The 24,422-nt window shown below is 42.6% G+C and overlaps 1 protein-coding gene across 1 annotated transcript in view; it reads right to left on the reverse strand.

The window, feature by feature from the left end:
- The window catches only part of MAML3 (mastermind like transcriptional coactivator 3), a gene marked incomplete at its 5' end in the record, with an annotated part of 343,701 nt that extends 319,285 nt beyond the window's left edge, over positions 1 to 24,416 (reverse strand). The window contains one exon of the mRNA XM_019534326.1: positions 24,120 to 24,416. Within this exon, the coding sequence (XP_019389871.1) occupies positions 24,120 to 24,416 (297 nt within the window). The remainder of the gene's footprint in view (positions 1 to 24,119) is intronic.
- Positions 24,417 to 24,422: the final 6 nt, after the last annotated feature.

Consider the following 24,422-nt stretch of genomic DNA (forward strand, 5'->3'; position numbering starts at 1 on the left):
AACTCAGAACCGATTTTCCCATAGGCAACAATGTTATAAATGGGGGATTGGTTCCTGAACCAAGGCCTGGTACCCTATTTTCACCAAAAATTATGCAGAATTTTGTACTCAATCAATTATGGATGAGTAATATCACTACATTAATGTATTTATGTTGTAAATAGCAATCATATTGATTTGGAAGGACTTCTTTGAGGTGACTTTGCTGGACTTTTTGAAGGGCTCTTGGTTGGACTTTTTGAAGGGGTCTTGGCTGCAAGTTTTTCTGGAGTCTTGTCTGCTTTCTCAAAGAAAGTGTCCAAGGAAGTTTGCATAAATATTCTCCAGGGAGATGGGTGATGCAGCAAACTTGTTCGCTGGTGTGGCGTCACTTCGGATCAAGTTTTGTAAAGTCAAAAGTGAAAGTTGAAACAGGGTTTCGATTTATAAACATTGTATGTGTGAAACGTTGTAACTCAAAAAGTTGGAAGTAGAGGACTGCCTGTACTTGTAATCTGTGTCAAACTATTTAGATGGAAACAGAAATTCAATACAAATAAACATTTAAAAATGAATTAAATAAAATGACTTGAAGTAAACTGTATTCATACAGAAAATACATTTTCTGAACGTGATTTAAAATGAAGTGACATATTAAACAAAGTAAGTATTATTAGTACTAGCCAAATGCCTGTCAAGACTGATGGGGGTGTGAGTGGGCAGGGATGGATCCCCATGTCCCCCCCTACCCCTGTCTGGGCCCAGTCCCCCTTCCCCACTGTGGCAGTGGGGGGAAAGGGAAGTGGGCCTGGGCCAAATGCAGGGGGAATGGGGGAGAACCAAGCCTGAGGCTGGGGAGAAGCCGGACCACCACGGCAGTGCAGGGGGGAAAGGGGGGCGCAGAAAGCAGCAGGCCCAGCCTGACATGGGGGAGGAGTGAGCCTGGGCCCAAGGAGGGGAGGCCTGTTCCTTCCTTCCCCGCACCACTGCTGTGTTGGGCCAGGCCTGCTGCTCCCCCCCATACTGCTGCAGCAGGCCAGCTCCCCGCCCCCCGGACCCACTCTTCACCCCCACACATCAGGCCCAGGCCCACTCCTTCCCTCCCCGCACTGCTGCCATGTTGGCCTAGGCCCACTCTTTTCTCCCCCACTGCGGCACACCAGCTCCTCCCTCCACCACCACCACATTGGCCCTCCAGGTGGTGATGACAGAAGGGGAGAGGGGCAGGCTGAGGCCAGTGCCAGTGGCCTCACCCACCCCACTCCATGGTGTCCCAACCCTGCTCCTCCTCCCCCCACATCACCGCCTCCACCTCCAAGGAGAAGGGGTGGGGGGGGACAAGGGCCAACCCTGTTCCCTGCCACCCGGCACGACGGGTCCAACCCTGTTCCCCTCCCGGCATGGCAGACCTAACCAAGTTCCCCCCACTTCATGCCGCCACTGCCTCCAAGGAGCAGGGTGGTGGGGGGAAGCTTGTCCTGCCATACCCTCCATTCCCCTTGGCCTCCATGTCCCATCCCTTCTGTCCCTGCCATCATGGTGGCACTCCATGGCGCTGCCACCACCACTGTCTCCTATCCTGAATGCTCTTGGAATGCTCTGATTGGCTGCCGAGACAACCAACCAGAGTGCGAATAAAGTGTTACAGGTAGACAGACAAACTAAGGCTTTTGTATTTACAGAATTAGAAAAAGAAAAGAATAAAAGCTCTCCTGCTTTCCAGTTCCTTCCAATCTATTTCTGAACGCTAATGCAATAGTAACTGAACTAGCAAATAAACTGAAATGAAGAAAATATTCTCTTTGCACCTGTAAAAGAAACTGCTACTATCCAAAGTTCATGTAGAAACTCAACAAATTCTGGTTCCAAGCCTGTGATTAGCCTGTGATTTCCACAGTGCTAGTGGTTTGATGATCTATAAAACTTAGTAGCAAACATATATTACTCAAGGGTTTTTTTTCTAATTAAGTTTAATTATTTTAACTGTTAAGTCTCGACACAGGCTGTCATAACTTCAATTGGATTAATTTAAAAAATGCATTTAATTTAAATTTTAAAAATTGGATTTATACCACAAAAACTTGACTGAATTTTAGAAATATGTTTTTCCTTCCCTTTTAAAACAAAATCTCCACTGATTTAGAGTAAGATTAAGATTAGACCTCTGTTGAATGAGCAGGGAGAGAGGAAACAAATACCAAAACAGATGAATGGAAAAGTAACAAGCTACAAAAAAACGTAATCAGGCATTACAATGCAGAGAGGCAACTCATGCATGTCATAAGATGAACAATTCACCAATTACCTCTGGTCATTTTTAGACTGGCTTTTCTCTATGTAAATCCTGGCTAGAGGAAAGAATAATAGCATGACCTCAAACTGGAGGCATTGCCTTAAGGATATTGAGTCACCATGAAAGTCGGAAAACCACCAAGTTCAAACCTTATGGCCCAATCCTTCAACCGCTCTTCCAAATGAATGAATCACATGGAATCTGAGAAGGAAAGAAATAAGTGGATGGATCTCACAGAAACTGAGAAGATAAGAGACCCTCCCATAAAATAGCGGACCGTTGGTAGCTGCTGCTTCAGTCCTGTCATATCCTTAATGTGCTGGATAGCAAATTCTACTGGCAATTTGAAGGGATTCTTTATGGAGAGATCTTCTGTACACAACAGATCCTATGGACTTCTTTTGTACCTCTTTAAATCCAATTCCACCTTGCACAGCATCATATTTACTCAAATCTAAGACAACCCTCCTCCTTCCCAGCTTCTGCTTCCCTCTCCCCACCAGCTTCTGCTCCCTGCTTCCCACCCCCTTACCCTCGTTCCATACCAGCAGTCTCCATCCCCATTCTAGCCTGGGACACTGAGCACATCTTCAACTCAGCTGCTGTACAGTCTGCATGCTGCGGCTACAGGCTGGGCTGAGGCCCCGCATACTTCCCCAGGCTACAGCATAGACAGAACCAGTCAGTGTGGAGCAAGGGTAAGGAGGGAGAGGGGCAAGAAGGGGAGAAGGAGGGGGAAGATGGAGCAAAGGGGCTGCAGAGGGAAGATGGTGGAATGCAGAGGCAGTGGGGGACAGGGGAGGCAGCAGCTGCAGCTGCAGCTCCAGCCCCAGGTAGAGGCTGGAGCTTGAGCCACAGCAGCCGCCTGCTCCTCCTCCCCACCTTGTAAGTGATTCTAAGATGAAAGGCTACCCCTCTCTCCCTCACCCCTCCTTAAATGGGAAAAAACCCTCATCTTAGAATCAAGTAAATGTGGTAGTATTGGAACTGTTCCAGCATAGACAGGGCCCTTTATGATACTGGAGAGGGAAAAAAAAGATTTGTCTTGGAAATTTAGCTGCTCTTTTCTAATTTATTACATGTGGCAGCAACTCTTAGTGTAACTGCTTTCATTATTTTTTATAAACATAGTCAAACTTGAAAATCACCTCCAATAGTCTTTACATTAATGCATGGAGGTTTCATAAATTTCATCAGAATAAGGTGAAAAATAGTGGTCCATCATATATCTGAAAAATGCAATTGAAAAAAACAACAACATTCTGAACTTATCAAAACAGCATTGTCTTTGATACTCAGAATGCTGTGTATCTGTGTTTATTTTGCTCTATTTTAAGTTGCTCTTCAAGCCAAGATTAGTGTTGCCTTAAGTGAGTGCTCTATGAGAAAGGAGTTGTATAGACAGTGCCTGGTAAACTGCAATTGCTCATGGGCAACATTAAACATAAGAATCAAAATTTCAAATATTAGGTGAAGATAAAGAAGTTCTGAATCCCAAAGCTCTCAGGTATGTTTGGGTATTTAAAGTAAGCCAAGAATATATAAAACACAGACACATTATCATGCTGTCTGTTTGATAGTTGCTGCTGAATCTTTCTATCAGAACCACTTCCTGCTCTAAAAACCTTGCCAATGAAGGATTCATTGAATTCAGCAAAACCCCAGGACATCTTAGGTAGAACATTTGGCAGTACATGAGACATGTGCATGTTGTACATTTCTTTTACCTTTTTCTCATCAGGAGCAAAACAGCTGAATGAACCACTGAATTTTAGCCCAAGATCAAAATGTTTGCTTCTGGGCCATATTTTTATTCTAAAAACTACAAATCACCTAATACATCTGTGCATTAATAAATGCATAAAACAAAAAAGGTTTGAAAGTTCATCTTAAATGATTTAAAATGTGCACAATAAAACTATTTTAAAGTGATATTTACAGATGTAATATATGCATGTAAAAGTCAAGTCATTCGGATGAAAGCTATCAAAATCTCAATGCACAAGTAAAACCAGATCTTCCTAGGGCTCCATCCTCCACAGGGACATGCAGGGCTATTTGATACACAATTTCTGTAGCAGCCTGTTTGCGCACCACTTCCAGTATACAAGATCATGGCAGCAGTGGCCATTCCATCTGCTGCACTGTCTGGCTCGGGTGATGAGGTGCAGGTGTGGTCCCTGCCTCCAGCCTGCAGCTGCCCCCACAGTGCTCCACCTGGGGCCAAGCCCCATCTGTCCTGTCTGGGGCAGCCCACATGATGTTCCTTCCTGAACTTGCCCCATGCCCTCCGAGGGAACCAACCTGGCCCCAGCCCCAGTGCACAGGTACTGATCAGCTCCCTTCACTGTCCAAGTACTGCTTAGCTGCCCAGGTACTGCTCTACTCCTCCTGCCTCTGGCAACTCCTCCTCACCTTCCTCCTGCTGCCCCTGCTACACCACTTCAGCTGTTTTCCACCCACTAGATTGCCCACAGGTGGATGCTTGCCACACCAGGCAGGCAGAGTGCATAGAAGGGACCTGGAGCTGAAGCCCCACATGCTGGAACAAGAGAAGCCCAGCTGCAGTTTCCCTTCCACCTGGCTGCGTGTGTGGTGCTCAGTATGCATCCCCACAGCCAGTGACTTTTCTCTGTGGTACCTGCTGCCTGGAGTGGAACAGCAGGGGCAGGAAAAGGATGAGCAGGCTGGGAGAGCCAGGTAGTACACAGGCAGTTGTGGCAGCAGGCAAAGCAGCCCCATTTGAATGCTGTGCATGTTGGCCAGACCTGGGGCCAGGGTTGGAGCAGATGCAAGTGACGGTACAGTGCAGGCTGCCCCAGGCAGCAGTGGGTGGGGCTCAGCCCCATGCAAAGCACCATGGGGGCAACCGTGAGCTATATTTTGCCCACCCCTACATTAGACAAACTCCCAGATAGAAAATTGTTCTTTTACCAGTTCTCAGAGCCTTTCAGCCACAACCTGGTTTACATCTGTAACACAACAGAAGTTCAGCGCATATAAACCACTTCTGAAATAGCTGAATACAGTTCAAGATAAACCTGGATGGATGTAGTATCAGACTTAACTGATTTATGTTAGATTGGTTTACTGAACGTCTGTCCCAGATCCCCTCCAGATTCAAGTTAACTCATAGTTCCCCAGCATCCCAGGATGTTTGCACCTCCCCCGCAAACTTCCTTCCCAGGGTGGGCAGGCTAGCTTTGGACCAGCTGTCTAATCCAACTAAGCAGAGAAGCGAACTCTATCACTCCCCAGCTTCTGGCCGGGGTACTGCAGGCCGGTGGCTGTATTTCCATAGTAGATAATTAATGTCTGTTCATTTGCCGATTGGTTCAAACCTACACTGATTAAGCTAACCTACAAAGATTGAATCGATTCAGCCTTGGGCTTTTAGGCTGTCTGTACTTAGTCTATGTATCAGGCAAAGACAGGCAAAGACTCAACCTGAAACCACACTAAAAGGACACAGAAAAAGATCCCCTTTTGCATTTTGGCTCAGGCTTATCCTTCAAAGAAAAGTTACAATTCTCTTTTAAAAGAGGATCTCATGCTCTCTTTCAAATGGTCAGATCATTATTACTCTCCAGACAAGACCGCCCCTTCTCAGGGACAGGAAAAAAGACCTGAAAAAGGGGAGGAAGTTTTCTTCATTTCCCATCAGTGGCCTTTACATGCCAGGCTCTACAAGCATGGCCTCTTCTGCCATTCTAAGGGCCGTAAGCCAAGAAATGAAAAAAGAAAGTTTTCACAGAAAACCTGGCACCTTCAATGTTGGGTGGATCCAAATATTTCCCTATCCTATGGGACCAATTTCATCAGGCCCCCAAAAGGCTCTCCAGAGATCTGTGCGCGCTGGTATTTGACACTGCACCTGCACTGACAGAAAAATAGCTTCAGCTTATCACTACTGAAAAAAGAGTATAACCCCTCCTCCTCCATAGCCCTTTTCCATCCAAAACAAAAGACCATAGTTTAGTACAGTATTCACAGAAGTGGCACTGTAAGTCACAGACCCTGTGAGATCAAGAAGGAGAAACCACTAAAGCAAAAAACACACAAAGATAAGTAAATTAAATTAAACTTAACATTTAGCCTAATTCTCTGGGTCTTAACCTGTAACAGCTGCTGAGACCAGCAGTCAGCACAGGGGTAAATCCATATACTGGAGCCTGGAATTACTGAGTTGAAGGAGCCAGGAAAACTCTATTGCACAGAGAAAGGGTGCTTTTTCACTGTTACTTTGAAAAAGAATTAAACCAACTTACCTATGCCAGCACAACAGACCTTTTAACAAATGATTTTGAAGGAAATGAAGACTATTTTTTCAATCACATATTTTTTCTGGAAGTGCCAGAACTACTCAAGCAACTCCCTACAGACAAAAATTAAAAACATGATCCCAAAGGTCAAAACATACATTTATCATAAATAAACCCATTGCTATCTGCAAGGTTCTCTCTACTGTCTTATGAGCAATATAGCTGTTAAAATAAAGAGTTGTAAAGAATAGCTAAATATGTCTTCCCTAATAAGTAAAATATTAATGGAGCACCTCTACTTCAAAAAATGACAACCTTGGAGTAAAATGGCATACTTATTATAAAGCATCTGCAAAATGTGTGTGTCTTAATATAATTTAACTCAAATGAACTAAGTTCTACCCTAAACAGAATCCTATATATTGGTTATGTATATACTAATATGATTCACATCTGAAGTTAGACTTTGAAGTGTCAAAAATAATGAATTTATGTACTACCTACATCAGACATAATACTGAGCTAGATCTCTTACATGCATTGAGGAGCAGGGATTATACCCTAGATCTTCAAAATGCATTTAAAACACCTGAAGACCCCAGGGGGCTTAGGCCCTAAATACTTTTGAGGGTCTAGGCCTATAGCCCTTCAGCTCCAAAAATAAAAACCAGCCTTCTGCCTCCTGCGCTAGAGGTCTCCCTCTAGATAGTAAGTAGTACTAAATCCTTCATCTTCCTCCTCTGGGGCAGAGCCTAAAAAGTTCACTGCAACAATAATTCAAAATCTAAATCTTCCCTAAATATGCAATAATATTTTAGATTTGACCTGTGGCTTTTACACTTCAAGTCCTTAACACAAGAACTGCATCTTCCCCAACATTTGTCAGAGCCAAAAGTAGTGCTGATGTCCAGGGAACAAATAGGAGTCTTTGGTTATGAATAATCTATCTGAAATCTGAGCAAGGGACCTTTATTTTTGTAATTGGCTACAATTTTAGTCATTTACAAGGGCTGCCACAGTTCAGCTACTGGTTTTTTGCCCATAACAAGTAGCTGTTGAAGGATTTCCTTATTAATTTGTTTTAAATGCTGCCACAAAGACCTGCTTTTGTTATCTCCTCTTGACAGAATTAGTCTCCCTGCCTTTTTTTCCCTGCGCCTTTTTCTTTCATGCAACACGACCCAAAGATGAACTAGATGAGGCTAAATGACCTCTTTAATACCTTTATTATACAAGCAATACTTTCACTGGATAACAAAGAATTAGAGATCGATTTATGTTGGCAATTACAGAACAACAAAAGGAACAGAAGCAATATATAAGTACAGCAGTCAATACTGAAGAAATAAAAATACACAAACTGTACACCCTAACCCTGTCAAAATACACGTGAAATGATCTCTTCAGTTTTTCAATTCTTACAGAGTAAAGAGGTATATTTTGTGGTCTAGAACACCCAGGGACCCTCAGGCATTTAAATGAAGTGCTTTTGCATCACTGGGATCTACAGGAATTATGGGAAATTGGACTTTTCAATTATTCTTTAGACCTCATAGTTTTAGTTGAAGGTCAAAGCCAAACTACTTCATCTGAAGTTACTCTTCAAATGTATCTATACTGGTCATCAGCTGAATTCTTATTTAGAAAACCCATAAATCAAGAGAAGAGGGAGTGGAAATGTATACACTTTTAATGTACTTAAATTGAATATAGTTATTCCAGACACGACCTGAAAAATAAGCCTACAACTACTTCTTAACTCCTGCCACTGTCTCCCATTCAGGCAAAACAGAACTCTTCACCATTATAGAAGTTATGTTACACAATGACCCTTTATTAAAATTATGGTATTAGGAATGTTCAACTAATCAAGTGATGTTAATAGATTTGCATTCCTTATCACTTGTATATTTTTGTATGAGCCCCAGAAAAACACCTATACCAAAAACACAGGACATACTGTACAAAGAAAGTAGAGGCAAACAGTTTTTTTTCCACCAATCTGAATGTTTTTGGGCCACACTCTAAGTAATGAGTATTCTTTGGAAAGCAATCATATTGTAAAACTTGTCTGAGGAAGAGATATTTGAAATAAATCCCCCCAAGAATATTCTAAGACAATGGTTCTACCCATCATAGAGTCCTTTAACTCTTTTGCCTGAAGCACAGTACCTTATGCAAGAAAAGTCAAAGTAAATTACATGGAGCACCTTTGAAGACTTTTTCAAGCTTGAGTACGTAACAGTATGCATCTAAATAAGTGGCCTGATTTTTTAAAGTGCTGAGCACCCACAACACCCACTGAAGTTTAGATCAATCATTCAATAGAGAGGTACGATGACAACTATTACTTATCACTTCATAGAAGCTGTAACAAACCTCTTACATATCCTGGTTCTTTGGCAGTTTACAGGGATAGGGACAGAACTCAGTTCCTCCTGTTCTAAAACTACAAGAGTCCTTTATCTGCGGTAAAGAAAAATATATCTTCCAGCTGTTTAGCAGTGTACAGCTTATGGTATTCCATTGGACACTTTTCCTTCCACCTATCTGACAGCAATGCACACTAGGTAATGCAATTATATATTACTTAGAACGTTTTTTATTTGTTGAATATTACTTGCCGTAAGGATGTAAGCTGTGCCATAGTGGATCAGGCCAAGGGTCTATCTAGCACACTTCATTGATTCCCCCAACTTCTTTCCCTTCTTCCTTCAGAGGGAGACCCTGGAACCTGCCTACCTAGAGTATACCATGCTGTAGCCCTTCTAGAACTGCCTCTTTTTGAGATTCTGGCTGCACTTTTCCCAACACCTTTTATTTTATGCACACTGCATCTATATCCCCACAAAGTACTGGGGACTTATGGTCAACCACTTCCTGGTCCTGCCCAGATTGTCTACCAGATCAGGAAACATGCTGATCAGGATGAATCCAGCTAACTGTGGAAGCTGTCTTCTGTCCCCTTTTCTACATGTGTCTCCAAATGGAGTTTCACTGAACAGTGTCCACAGGCTCCTTAGATGCATTCAAAGGGTAGCAGGTACTAGCTTTTCTCTGCTCAGTGTCCTCCCTTGGTACCCTAGTTATTATGAACTGCACTCCCATTACTAATATATCATGATTTGTCCTGAAGATTGAATACTTACACATTTCATAGATTTCATAGACATTAGGGCTGGAAGGGACCTCGTGAGATCATCGAGTCCAGCCCCCTGCCCAAAGGGCAGGAAGTCAGCTGGGGTCATAGGATCCCAGCAAGATAAGCATCCAATTTACTCTTTTAGTGACCATCATAGGAGGCCTCTAGTTTCCTGGTAGTCTTATGCCCACCAGCAATATATAGCAAACAGGCTATATCTTCAACACTAACAAATAGTAGATGCTTTGGAGGGAAAGCATATGAATGAGGTATTCCTGAAGTGAGCATACCCCGTCTTACCCTCCCTGGCATCAACTAGCCAGGATATTTAGGATGTCGCCTTCCTACATCTACTTCTTATGCAAAACAAATATTTTCTAGAGTGTTATCAGTGCCAAATGTATAGACAGAAATAGAAAAGTATTGATATATAGCTGTAATGCTAATAATTAATGCATCATGGGAAAGAACCCACAATTCAGACAGTTACAGAAGTATATACAGAAATGCATACCTGGGTTTTGATATAAAGCGCTTTAAAATATGTGTGTATTTGTTAATAATATACTAGGGGTTACACAGAGCTTTAAATGTACTTCAGTCAAACAGCTTCAGCACATAAAAGCAGCACTTCTACCATGTATCACATTACAATTAAATGTATAATCTTAACTCTGACCATAGACTGATAAATGTATATATACTAGGCCTGTGCAAAGCGGCTAGTATTTGCTTTGGATTTGGATTCAGCCAATTTGGGGGACAGCAATTTAATTCAGTGATTTGAGTAACTGTCCCGAACTGATTCAGCCAAATCTGATTCAGCGATTCAGCCACTGCCAAATCTCTGCCCCATCAATGGCTGCCCCGCCCAGGCCCTTCATCCTGGATCTTAAAGAAAAAAAGGAAAAAGCCCCACACTCACAAGTTCCTCCCAGGCAGGGGGGTGATCCCCACTGTCCCTCACTGCCCCTCGCTGCATGGGGGGCTCTGCCATGAGCCCCCAGAAGCCCTGACAGCCGCTGCAGGAGCCAGGAGTGCAGGGCTTTTTTTTCTTTTTTTAAAGAGTCAAGGCACTGGGGCCAGGCAGGGTAGGCATTAACGGGCCTGGGAGAGCAGGTGGGAGTCAGGGGGCACTCAGTGGGGCTGGGGAAGCAGGCAGGGGATAGGACCCCATAGGTGTCCCCCTGTGGTCCCTTCCCCATCCTCCAGTCCCCCCCTCCCAACCCACTACTTACCAGCACAGAATCCAGGTCCAGCTCCCTAAGGTAGCAAATGGGGACTGCCCAGATCTCTGAAGCAATCCGAATCTTTTCTGGATCGATTCAAAGATCTTCGAATTGATTTGGACCTATTTAATGGTCTCCCGATTCGATTCAGATTCAGAGATTCAGCCAGCGAATCAAGCCAAACTGAATCAGCACCTGAAGTGTCGCACAGCCCTAACATATACTCTTTACGGACATGGTAAAACCTTTAATCTGATATTTTTATCACATGCTATAGATTAATCAATACTACGAAGTAGCCAATGATACCGCTTTTGAGCAGCAGGGAGAAAGTTGGTGAACGCATCATGGGTGTTTGCATGTTGACAGCATAAACATGCTTGTTGTTGATACATGGACTCCAAGGCTATTTCCAGAAAAGCATGGCTGTGTGGTATGTGGTGCTGCAGACACATCTGCATGCCACCTACCACACGTTCAGGTGTTCTCCATGCTGCAAGGTAGCAGCACACATAGGAGTAAGGAGGGGAGGTTGACCCTGGGAGATCCCAGGGTCTATGAATGATGTGTGCCCCTGGAGGCTGGGAGGGGGAACAGCAAGCTCTGGCAGGCAGCGGCGGTGCTGTCGGCGGCGGAAGCGTGGTGGCAGTAAGCAGGAGGCTCCCGCAGGCAGCCGTGGCACTGTCAGCAGCGGGGGGTGGGGGTTGTGTGGTATTCTCATGTTCAGAAAGGAAAATTAACTTTGCCTTATGCTGATATTCTTGACTGTTAATACTTACGTTTATGGAGCTTGAACTCAAGCAACCTTAATTTTAAAGCAAACGAAAGCTTGTTTGGAAGGGGAATAAATAACCCCATACAAAACAAAGAGAAAATGATGCTAAAATTATGGTAAGATGACAAAATAAAGTGTCCAGAAACAACCAGATTTAAGGTCATCTCTCACCTTAATTTGTCCCTTCATACACAAGTTTTATGATAGTCTTTAGCTAGAACACTTCTCCATGTTCTGAAGTGGGGTATGCTCTTATATTTAAAAACTGCTCTAGTTCCCAAACCTGCCTGTCTCCCACCCCAGCGCAGTTTATGCCTCTGTTGGCTTTGACGATGCACCCTAATCTTGTTTCTGCCTCCATCCCAGCATTCTGATTTCTTCCACCCTCCAGTTCACAGCATCCTTTTCTCTCCCCTCACCCCCCACCTTTAATTCCACAGTCTCTTAATTTCGCCAGACCGGGAAATTCCCCTTCTTCTCCACTATGCCTGGGCACCAAACAGGAGAGCACAAAAGATACAGGCTCTCTGCTCTTAGATCTTTCCTATGCTGGACTCAGCACAACAGTTTGCATCTGAGTGGCCCCTAGGGAAAAGCCTGCTTGGTTCCTGCAGCTCCTGGCTGAAGCATACATGTGCAGTCCAGTCACTGCTTAAGAGCCAATGCTCCTTTTCCTCCAACCAAATTTCAAGCACTTCCTCCAAAGTACAGATGTGCTGGGGTTTTTCAGTAAAGTAGTTATTAAGAACTTCTTTTTTAACCTAGAGAAAACAATTTTTTTTCCTAAAAACATTCTCAGAAAGCAGCTGAATCATTTTGACTGAAAGTCTCCCAGAAGTTTCAGCCTGCAGAAGACACAAAGCATGGAAAATCTGATTAAATTAAAAGCAATTGAAAAGCCTTATAATGCAGTGTAAGGCATTATTATAAGCAGCGCTACCACTTGTCCTCACACATACACCACCTACCGTAATGATATTCTATAGAATCTACATTTTTATCTTTAAACAGTTTCTCACCATCCTATACTTTAAAAATGAAAAGATAAAATGCCAAAACCTCACGGATATTTTATTTTCCTACAAATTTGTGGAATTTCTCCAAAAATTCTATTAGCTTGCATTATCTGATGAGTAATATTGAGACTCTGCCTGGTAACACCTTTAAGGTGAGAAATCTTGCTACCTCTCATAATTAAAAATTTATGCAAAGTTGGAAAAATTAGTTTCTTCCCTTTAATAATGTAACACTATTTTATTCGATCTTTGGAACATCTTTAGATCTTCACAGTGTGGCCCAATTGTATATTAGATTATTTTCAGAGGTTTTTGAGGTGCACAGGTTACATCATTTTCTCTCGTGGTGCCTCTCTCGTGGTGCCTCTTCAGTTGGACTCAAATTTAAGGTCAGTAATTAAATTACTGACCAAGGTCAGTAAGAACTGGGACACGCTAACAAGTTACTGCAAAGTGAGCTAATTTACAAGTTTACAGCATATCATCCACTTTGTAGTAACTTCCCATAGGCACACTCATATGCCACAATAAATGCAAGGTAGTTCACTGAAGGGGAGCTGCCTTGCTTTTACCACAGGTTCAGAGTGATGTACACAGTCAGCAGTTACTATCGAATAACTGTTGTGTTGTGCGTATCTTAACTTATCTCATGGTAACTTGTTTGTGTACTCATACTTAAGGTGTGTGCAGTGGGACTCTAAAAATAGCAAATTCAAAATAATCCTAAACATAACTTTTTTGGTCTGCTAATTCAGGTTAATTTAATTAACTATTTCCAATCAGCATTAAAATGACCATTTTGTATGAAATCCTTTAAGAAAAATCATAATCTAGGGATTCTATACCATCTAGCTGTTACATGACAAATCAGTCCTAACAGAAGTTGCCAAGTCTAAGGCATCTGCTCAGAATATTTTGAACACTGGCTCAGAATTAGACTTTGCTGTCCTACAACAGAAGTAGACCACTGCAACAAACTGGCAACAGCTCAAGGTGCTTCCCCCCTAGCCCTAGTGATGGAAGACAAAGTTAAAATACAAAGGTCCTATTCTAATGCAGCAATCATTCAGTACTTTTTTATTTGACAACTGCAAGGCACTGCATTAAAAGGAAAAGTGTTACTACCAAAAGGCCCCTTCATAACTATTTTAGCAGTTTTGTTATTTTGCATATTGCATAGAATTAAAATTACAACTGCATTTCAGTAACACAAATAATAAGTCTGTTCCCATTTCTTCAACATAAAGTCAAGTAATTTTCCTTTTGTCTTAGCAGACATCACTGAACACTAACCAGCTTCAAAGAGAAACAGCAAATATATATTTGCAACTTTTCTTTCCATAGAAGCAGCAGGGCTGACCAGCCTAACATAGCTCTGTATTCAAACCAATGAGATGTCTCCCTGGAGCCATTTGTTTTCCAGGAGAAAGTGCATTCTCCTTGGTCCTCTTCACAAGTCAGACTGTCATTCTGGTCTTCCTTCTTCTCCCAGACACCTAACACGCATACTCCCAGAAGCCCTACTCCAGAGAGTTGACAATGATCTGTCACTGTACAGGATTGTCTATAAGCTGCCCAAATATTTTACTTCCATGTTAAAAGCCTTCTCATCTCATCATCAAAACGGCTTCTCAAGGACCCATCTTAATATCCACATTTTTGTTACGGTGAGTGATTCGGAGTAGTGAAAAGCCATTGACTTAGAAGGTGAGATGACTGACTTTTGGGAAATTTGGAAAAAGGCTGTATTACAAAACTATTCTGTTGCCATGTTGTTTAAGTGTCCATTTATAAAAATACCATTTTTATGTATTCTACAGTATGTTTAGAGGTGCAGATATTTTCATCCAAATCTATAAAGGATAGGTAAGAAACCGCATAGTCTGATCATTAATTTGAAAAGATATGAACATTCTGACAAAAAAGGGGAAAAAGACAAATTAGCCACAGATTGCTAGAATAGCCTGTGTGGGGATACCTTCTGAAACTGCACTATTTTGCTTTAAAACAGCACAGAAAATGTCTCATTTGCAAAGGGTCAAGGCAACTCAAAACACAGCAGATACCAATCTCCTGGGTTCCATTTTTGGTTGGAGCTAGAAATGTGCATGGTCTTTACCAAAGTAAGGGCTGAGGGAAGGAGAAAGATTTTAATGCCAACTAGTCAAAATCAGTTTTGTGCGTGTTCTACTGCCTTGCATTCATAAACGTCTATTATCGCTTCTTACTACAGGTATTTTCTACAACAGAAATATTATTGAGAGAAAATGAACAACAAAGTTCAAGTCATGAGGAACACCCATCTCAGAGATAGCATGACACAAATCCCCATATCCCTATGACCTGTTGCCCGTGAGTTTGTAGAATCTAGCATTCCTTAAACATTTTTCATTGGTGAAGGTTTGTTTTGTGTGTTGGACATCCTTCCATTGAAAATGCACTTGCCTCCCACTCGCCTCCCCCTTGCATTCTTTATTCACCCTTTTTTCACACCAACTTTCTTTATCAAAATAGCACAGAACATCTCCTTCCTCCAATCACAGGACAAATACAAATTTAAATAAAAAACAGGAGGGAGGAAAAACTAACTGTTTCAAGGAACTGCCTTTCCTCTAAAAATATATATTAAAGCTGCATGAGAAAAAAATTACACCAACACTACACCTTTATTTCTTAAGATACAACACTCTGGTTAAGCAGACTTGAACCTTTATTAACACATATGGGATAACTCCTCAGAGGAGTCAGAGAAATACTATAAATTTAATTCTCACAGGTGAGTTTGTGAACCTACAGCAATCTAGATCTTAAATAAACAGGTACCAAACTAGTAACAAAACTTATTCCTTGTCATCAAGGAAGGAACAAAAATAGCATTCTAATGCTAGCATGCTATCTGTGCACTTATTGGACCCAATTCAAAATATTTCCCAGTGCACGGACTCCAAGCTGAGCCCACAAATTTCCCTTAGTAGAAGGACCTGAGGATTATTTTGAAACATTACTTCAAATCCAATCATGGATTACATTCCAGAAATGCCTGGCCAATTTGGAACTCAAACAATGTGGCCATCATTCAGTTGCATAAGGCCACAGTCAGAAGTGTAAGTCTGCTGTAGTTTTCAAAGTTATGTTGCTTGAGTCAATGTAAGCTAAAAATATATAATGTGGTTATAGACAGAATATGCCCAAAGGACTTTTCAAAAGAAGATTATTTAATTTCGTGACAGCTTTACCAACGCAGCCTCAGTAGTACAATGGAATGAAAACTGCCGAAATCAGAATCAGAATCACAACCACAGACTTCTTTGAGAAAAACAAGCCAGAGTGAAATTCAGAGTTAAAATATGAACCGTGTCCAGCTATTCAGCCACAGCAATTTCTATGAAAGCTACATTTTTTAAAGAAACTATTAAAACATGTACCTACATGCACTCACATGTATGCACACATCCCAGAATCTGAGAGCACATCAGTCGGCATGAGAGAGAGTTGTGCAATATCCCCACAACTCCTGCCTAGAGTTAGGTGTTGATCTACACACACATTCGTGAAGAAATGCCTTAAAGACAAAAAACACCTGCAATGCCTTTACTAGCGAGTCATCTGCCAAAATCACTTCTCATGTTCCTTAAGGTTATACACTGGAAGAAAGAGAGAAAAATACCAGAATGAATTAGAAACATGAAATAAAGGAAAAGAGAAAAGAATCTGAAGCTATAGGAAATGGATCTACACATGTTGACTCTTGGCTGTTAAGTGATAACGGCTGAGGCTAATGTAATGTAAAGGTCCAATCTTGCCATCTTTACACAGGCAAAATTCTAATTGTAGTGCACTGCTTGAAGACTGCATGTGCAGACCTTAAATATTCACAAGTTATGTAAGAACGCAAAGAACAAAAAGATGAAAAGCTACAGAATCTTAATTGTAGTGTTTAGATTTGTCTGTTTGTTTGTTTGTTTAAATCTGAAGCCCAGAGGAAAATAAAGCTATGATCATTTTATAAACCCTGAAATAGTCCAGCCTGGCAGCTGCTTAGAGAACTGTAGAAAGGAAGAAGGAGATTGTGACCGTGCCTACATGAGACACTTTACTGCACAGTAGATTAGTCTACTATGCAGTAAAGGGTCACCGTCTATACATGCAGGATCTTACTGCACAGTAAATTAGTCTAATGTGCAGTAAATTTACTACCTGCATACATATATACAGGTAGTAAATTTACTGCATAGTAAAGCCAAATAGCATTAATTGCACACGTAGATGTGCCCGGTCTTACAAAGCCCAAGAGCAATACCTTCAGCTAATTAAAAAGGAAAACCAACAAGCTTAATAGGTAATCTTGTTTGGTCCTCTTCTGCCAAAAAGATGGAGGCTGAGATACAGGGCAAGGAAACCTGATAACAGCTAGATGATGATTTCAGGAATTGGAAAACATCATCAATTGGAATTAAGCCCTTTCAGCCTTAAGGATAACAAACAGGCCTGGAAAAAATAATTGTTAAAAAAGAATTATAAAATATTTTCCACCTCCTGGCTTTTTTTTTTCTTTAAACTAAACCTGGTTATTTTGAAGGTCATAAACAAAAAATTCCTGTTTATCCTGTATGTTCTTGTGTACTGTGGCTGTGTGGAAATTACAGCATGCAGACAGCAAAGACTTCTACTACCATCAACTTAGCAGCACCAGAGTTAACATTTGTGAAGACCTTGCTATATTCAAAGGACCATCTTATTGCCTTATCAATTTTAAATCTGCTGAGATCCTCAGATGGTTCTATCACTCTGCACTTTATCATGGCAACAAAAGCAAGATAAAAAGGGGGAAAAAACTTACATGAAAACTGCTTCTGGCTCACTCACACCAAAAATCTAAAAGTTCACAAAGTAAAGAGCATCTGTCATTAGAAATAAAATGTTGTGTCCTTTTTAAAGATGTTAATTACACCTGTCAGTTCTGAACAACTGCTGATTGTGGCTGACATGATGCCAGCAGTGATACAGGCCACATAAGCATCCCAAGAGAGTGATCATAAACCACTTCCCAAACTAGTTTCATACTAGTTCAATTGCACGCGAAGTATTAAAAGCATTGAGCATTTTGATGTATTAGTCTTTTAAAAGTGTAAAATTGTTAATAAAATATGCAGGGAACTACCATCTCTTTGTAGTGTCAACAAAGAGCATTCAGCAAAAGAAATGCAATCCATATTTAGAAATACCATTTAACAGTATAGCTAAAGTTGAAAATAATATTTATGCTACAGATTTCTGTATCTCTTTCAAAAGAAACAGGATAGCATGATAATTTTAAATGATATATTTTTAGTTATTTAGACACTCATACTATATAATATCTTGAGTGTTTAACTAAAAGGAATTTATAAATGGCAACCTAGTGCAAGGCTGAAACCACCTCAGATGTATAAAAATAAAGCTAATAAACCTCAGGTATAACAAACACAATTGGAACCATAAAAAACTATACACACAGACACATAAATGAGTTGAAAATACCATTAAAATAACAGCTCTACTTACTCCAAATAAGAACACAGACATGGTAAACAGTGAACTTAAATAACTAGTCCAAGACCAAAGAGAAAATGAGTATCATAGCCACCAGAATACGTTTTTTTCTTCCAGGACCAATGGCCCTTAACAACATTTGTGATGGTTCACCACAATATTTCTGGATCATGAAGTATCAGACCTGAAAATAATATTAACATCTGGTGTTTGCCACCACTCAAGGCAAGACTCCAGCAGTCACCACCATATAAACAGCTAACAGTTAAAAAAAAGATACTTAACCTTAACCCATTTGAAAACTGAGGGCAAGCAATTGCAACAACATTGTTTCTGGCTATGATGGCTTTTAAGATCCAGAACCAGCGCTAGAATTTTTCTGTAGTATGAGCTGAAGTATGTGTGGGGGAAGCAAGAGAGTAATCGCAGTGATTCATAAAATCAAATCAATATCTAGACAAATCAGAGCTAGAAAACACACTTATATACCTCGTCCTAGCTGCGATGTGCTAATTCCCACTGTGCATAAAACCTGCTTCTCATCTGGAGGGTTCGTGAGATCACAGACTTTAAATCTGTTATTGGTCAATCAGTGCTTTTGGCTGGCACTGGATAGATTACACTAAAGACCTCAAAGCAGTACAAACCAGAGCAGGATTTAAAAGCTTTCAGGTCTGTGCTTAAACCACTAGTCCAAAACACGTGTCTCCTACAAATTATACCTACTAAAGGAACATATCACAAAATGTCATGTTTGATATATATACAAGTCTTAGGGCTTTGTTTAAAAAAAAATGTAATGCTGACATACCTACTACTAGAGGTGCACCAATACATTGGTATCATATCAGATTGGCACCAATATAAAGAAAATTGTCTATCAGAAATTGGCCTGATGTGGCTGAAAATTTTGTTAATAAATGCCCCATGCATGCGTGCAGCTGCAGCGTGGCATGCAAGCAGCAACACAGCTGGCAGAGAGCCGCTTGTAGCTAGTAAGTCTGTTATGGTAGAAGGAGAAGGGCATGCGGGGGCAGATCAAGGCCCTTGAGCTGAGGATGGTGTGGGAGCCACATGGAACAGAGCTGTGGTTTGTCCAAAGAGTGCGGGAAGGGGGGCACGTGGCTCCTGCCACTGCGCACAGCTTATTCGGTGGCTTATCTGCTCATCCTGCGGCCCCCACCACTCCTCTAGGAGGTCATGGGGCGGGGGAGCATGCCCCTGGATCTGCACAGGGCAGGCGGCGGCACTGGGAGGGTAGCTACGACCATTTTTGGGGTGGCTGCAGCCCTCCCCTGTAGCCCCCTCCCAGCCACCCGATCAGCCCCAGTCTGCAGCTACAGCCTGCCCCACCTGCACTGCTCACAGATCTGGGGCACATACAACTCCCCCCTCCATGCCCTCCTGGGGTGCGCGCAGCAAGAGCTGCCCCCCCCCGTGCCTCCCCAGACGAGCTGCGACTCTATCCCATGCCCTGCCTTGCCCCAGCTGGGCAGTGCCCGCCCCAGCCCCACTCTCTCCCTCACCACATGGGCCTTTATTGGCCCCCTCGCGCCCCTTCCCTCCCCCTCCTCTTCCACCACAACAAACTTACCACCTGCATGCAGCTGTATCAGAAATTGGGTCGGTATCGGCCAATATGCTTCCTTAAAAATCGACTTTCAGTATTGGCCCCCAAAATCTATATTGGTGCACCCCTACCTACTACCTCTTTAAAGCCTTCCTAGAGTTCCAACATTTGCACTGAATAACTGAAAGGTATGTGCGCATCCTTTTGATATGATAACAGGTGCGCTATCAGCTAGCTTGTTTCAACTAAAAAGTTGTGAGGTCTTGCCTTGAACATAGAGACTGAGTTTTAAGTCATGCTCAGCATAATACAAGATGGCTAAACCCAACTTAAGCAATACGAGTTTTCTTAGTGTAAACCAGATAACACCTTCAGTTCAATTTTAGCACATCAAGTGATATCTCCTAGAAGTTTGAGCATTTTCCCTCATCTTGATGAACTTTACAATTGTACTGTAAACTTAATATGCTAGTTTGTTAAGTTGAAACTTAGGCTGTGTCACAACCAGCTAACATCTATTAAAATATAACTGCACAACTTAGACCCTATACACACTAGAGTTTATGAAAATATAAGCCACTATATTTTAAAAAATACATTTTCTATTCTAGAGTGGGCAGGAATTTACTAAGCTAGTGGCATCTGAAGAGGCACTATTAGTCTTCTTCCCAAACAGCCACCTTTTCAGGCTGCTAAGCTAAAACCTGCTATGCTGACTGGCTTCAGTTAGAGCTCAACTCCATACCTCCTTGTCCTAGAGAGTGCTCACACAGAAGCACCCAGGATGAGGCAGCACAAGGTGAAGAAAAAGGGGGAACAGAGAAAACACCAAGGGTACCATTAGAAAAAAAGATAATAAAGTCTACCCTTCTAGAAATAGCAAAATGGGTTCTATACTTGATTGCATGATCACTCCTCCTCCACTGCACATTAATGAAAGGAGTGCTGCTTAACTATGGCTTTGATTTTGATCTTATACCAGGTCCTGATGGTGTAACTTTACTTACTTCAATAAAACTACTCCTGCATTACACCAGCATGAGTGAGATTGGATCTGGCTCCTTACATTTACTAGGAATGACATTCCTACTGTATCACCACTGGTCAAGGACTACAGTATCTGACCTTTTGTGGAAAATAAAATCAAACATCCTAAAATGGCCTCTCTCATTTTCATGTATGTGACAGTTTAGAAATGCACAATTCCTGTAATATGGATGGTACACAGCTGGTACCCTAGAGAAAGCTTAATAAATGGTATTAATGCATGTGGGGGGAAAACATCAAGATTCATGGGAGGGAATGCAGGTGAGTGCATGCATACACACAGTAGTTGTTAATGTAACAGTGTTTAAAACAAAGTTGTTTATGAGGACTGACAGCAGTCACTGGTGGTGTTTAACACTGTAGTATAACCTTAGTTACAGAAATGTTACTGAGAAGGGGAGAAGTCCTGATTTTCATGAGATGCTTATTTCAACGAGACAGTCCTGTTGGAAACCCATCCTCTTTAAAGGTGGAGCTCTGCAGGTGAGGTAGACACCTTCCACAACTGACCAGACTTCTAATGGTTTATTGTGTTTTATTCCTACACAATGCTAGCTGAAACAGTGAGTCTGCTCCCACCAACCCATCTCCCCTCCCTCAGACAAAAGAATGGTCAGAGGTTTAGCTTCTGTTAAGCAGCAAGCCATCCCAGGGAGTGTAAAAAGCAGTACCGAAAAATACTGTATTTGTAAATCATACTTTCACTAGCTCTAAACTAACTCTGAATTAGCATGGTCTGCCTCCACAGAAAAAATGATCTGATATGTCATTTGACTTCCATCATTAATTTCTATGACCTGGATAACATTTTACATTTATAATGTTTAGAATTATACTTCTTAGACGCCAGTCTTTGGGATACAAAAATGTCAATATAATACTAATAAATGAAAAGCATAATACCTAGATACATACAGCTTATTTTAATGAAAAGGTCTTGAGTAACTTTAAAAACAGGAAAAATAATACCCAACACACTCATACCTCTGGGCAAAGTAAAGGTACATGAGCCAACATGAAAGTTAAGGGAGTGCATTTCAATGCCTTGCCTCTCCCACCCCCAAAAAAATAAAAATAAAAGACACAGTGTAGGCTTAACTTGACGGAATAAAAATGTGAAGGTGGTTTGTAGCACTGAACCAAGTTCACCATATAATCAGAAGGAACTTGCTCTCAACAAAGTGGGATATCAGAAGGCAGATTAGCTCATAAAGAACCAAACAACTGGAACAATGTGTTGATGTTTCCTAGAACCAGTCTGACAATGAGCAGAAGAGTTTTGGCTAGGCTGAAAATTTTTCCCATTACTTTCTTTGAAAAGGTAACTAGTAAAGCAATCTAAATAAATCCAAGTAAAAGGCAGAGCAAGTAACATTGACCCTTGCCAGGGTGAACTGGAAAAACAAATGTGGTCTCAGTTGCTGATAAATAATATAAACTGTTACGTGTGTGTGCAAACTGGCATTACATACTTCAAGCCTATACATGGACTCCCTACTTCTGAATCTCAGAGCTTTATAGCATTCTATTCAAATCCAAATACTGCACTTAGAAAAAAGTTGTCAACTGAGCAATTTAGAAGCCAAAATTCAGCAAGGGAAAAAACTGTCCTCCCTTTTTTTTATGATTTTTTTCTACCTATTGTGTTTCAGAGCTTCACCAAAATTTATGTGGAGTTTGGAGGAAACCCACTGGGCATTACATTATTACTGAAGGTTTTCTCTCACCTTCTTGGAAGCATCAGGTATTGATCCCACTTGACAAGAGGACATTAATCTAGACGGGCCACTGATCTGATCTAACATGGTCACTCCTGTGCTCCCACGTTCATTTTCTAATGCATTAAAACAGGCTTTTTGTGATGGCAGCTCTTCAGTTGGCAAAGTCTCTGAACAGTGAAAAATTGCATAATCCCTCCCTTGAACTCAGGAGCAGTGTTGTGGGGGTGGTGATGAGAAGCATCGGAAATGCCAGATGATTATTATACCATCAAAAAAAGAAAGAAAATCTGAGTGCGTGTCTTTAAATGGTAATAATCCTTTAAAAACCTGGCTGTTTGCTGCCCAGTTTGCTGAAGGGCACATCAGCATGTGTGTCAGCACCACCTGGTGGGAGGGTTTGCTGCCTGCCCAACTCCCTCCCAATAGCCTTGAACAGAGAGAAATCTTTCTCCCTTCCCCCAGGTCTGTGAACTTGCAAGGAAAATTGATGGCAGGGAAGAGAACACACCGACAAGAGTTTTCTTTCCACTGTCTTCTTTACTTGGTGAGAGAGAGAGAGAAAGAGAGAGAGAGGTTTTTAAGCAAGGAGCAGAATAAAACAAGCCAGAAGTCACGCTCCTTGCTGTCCTGGTTGTATTTGTGTGCTGTTGCTTGCCCCTGGCTGATCGGTTTTACTTTCAAAAGCCTGTTTTAAGGGTGGCCCAAGCAACCATCCCCTATGAAGGCAGCACTGCGTTCTCAGGTATTAGCCGCCCTGAGCCCCCACGCAGCTGGCAGCTCTAAGACAGAAAAACTTAAACCTGTGGTTGGAGTTTAGTAAAGATCTAGAAGAAAAATCAAATCTTTGTTATAATTTTTGGAAATAAAAGCTGCAAACACTTCCGCGAGCAGTTCAGTGATCAAATGAAGGGGGGGGAGTAGGAGGAGGAAAGAAAGGGGGGAAGAGGAGGTGGGTGTCTTGGGGCAGGCGCATCCAGACCTGAGGGGGGAAACCCAGGGTGAGGGAAACAAAGCCTCCTCCCTGCATCTCTCCATGACAAGCCAGGCGCTCGCACACCACTTCAGCGGCTGAGGGAAATGTCAAGGGTGGAGCGATAGAGGTTGCCATTTCTCTGCCTGCAGCTTTTCTTTATTTTAAAGTAGGCGACATAAAGGAGGGCTTTCCTGGCTCCTTTAAGACCTCTCGAGGTTGTTGGGTTATTTTTTGTCGTCCTCCCCCCACCCTCCTCCTCCAGGGCTTCAAGGCGAGCTCAGCCGCCGGCGACAAAGTTTCTTGCCTCGCCACCCCACGCCGGGCTGTGCCTGGAGCGGCGCCGCGTCCCGCCGCCCGTTGGGGAGCCGTTAGGGCCGTTAACGGCGCCGGGACCCCGCGCGGCCCCTGGGCGGGCTGCGGGCGACATCAACACATTGTCCCCCCGCACGTGGGGGGGCGCGCGGGGAAACTTTCCGGGGGCGCCCCCCGGCGCGGACAACTTCCGCGTGTGCGTGCGTGTGTGTGTGACTGAAAAGTTTTCCCCGCGCCACCCGCCCCCCCGCCGGGCGCCGCCACTCACCATGATGAGCGTGTGGTTCCTCTGCTCGGCCGCGGCGGGCTCCGCATCCTGCTGCTGCTGCTGCTTGCCGGCGGGCGGGTGTTGCTGCTGCTTGCCGCCGCCCGCCGCCTTCTTGGCCCGCTGCTCCAGCGTGCGCTGGTAGAGGCTCGCCGTGTCCCTGCGCTCCAGCTCCAACTGCTCGGCCTGGGCTTGCTGGTATCTGCTCTCGCAGCTGACGTGGTGCCGCCGGCAGCCCTCGATGCGCTGCCTCAGCCGCTCCACCACGGTGCTGTGCTTGGGGACGCCGCCGCCGCCGCCCGCGGC

Source organism: Crocodylus porosus, unplaced genomic scaffold (genome assembly GCF_001723895.1).
Source record: "Crocodylus porosus isolate Cpor-Errol unplaced genomic scaffold, CroPor_comp1, whole genome shotgun sequence".
Classification (NCBI taxonomy): Eukaryota; Metazoa; Chordata; order Crocodylia; family Crocodylidae; genus Crocodylus; species Crocodylus porosus.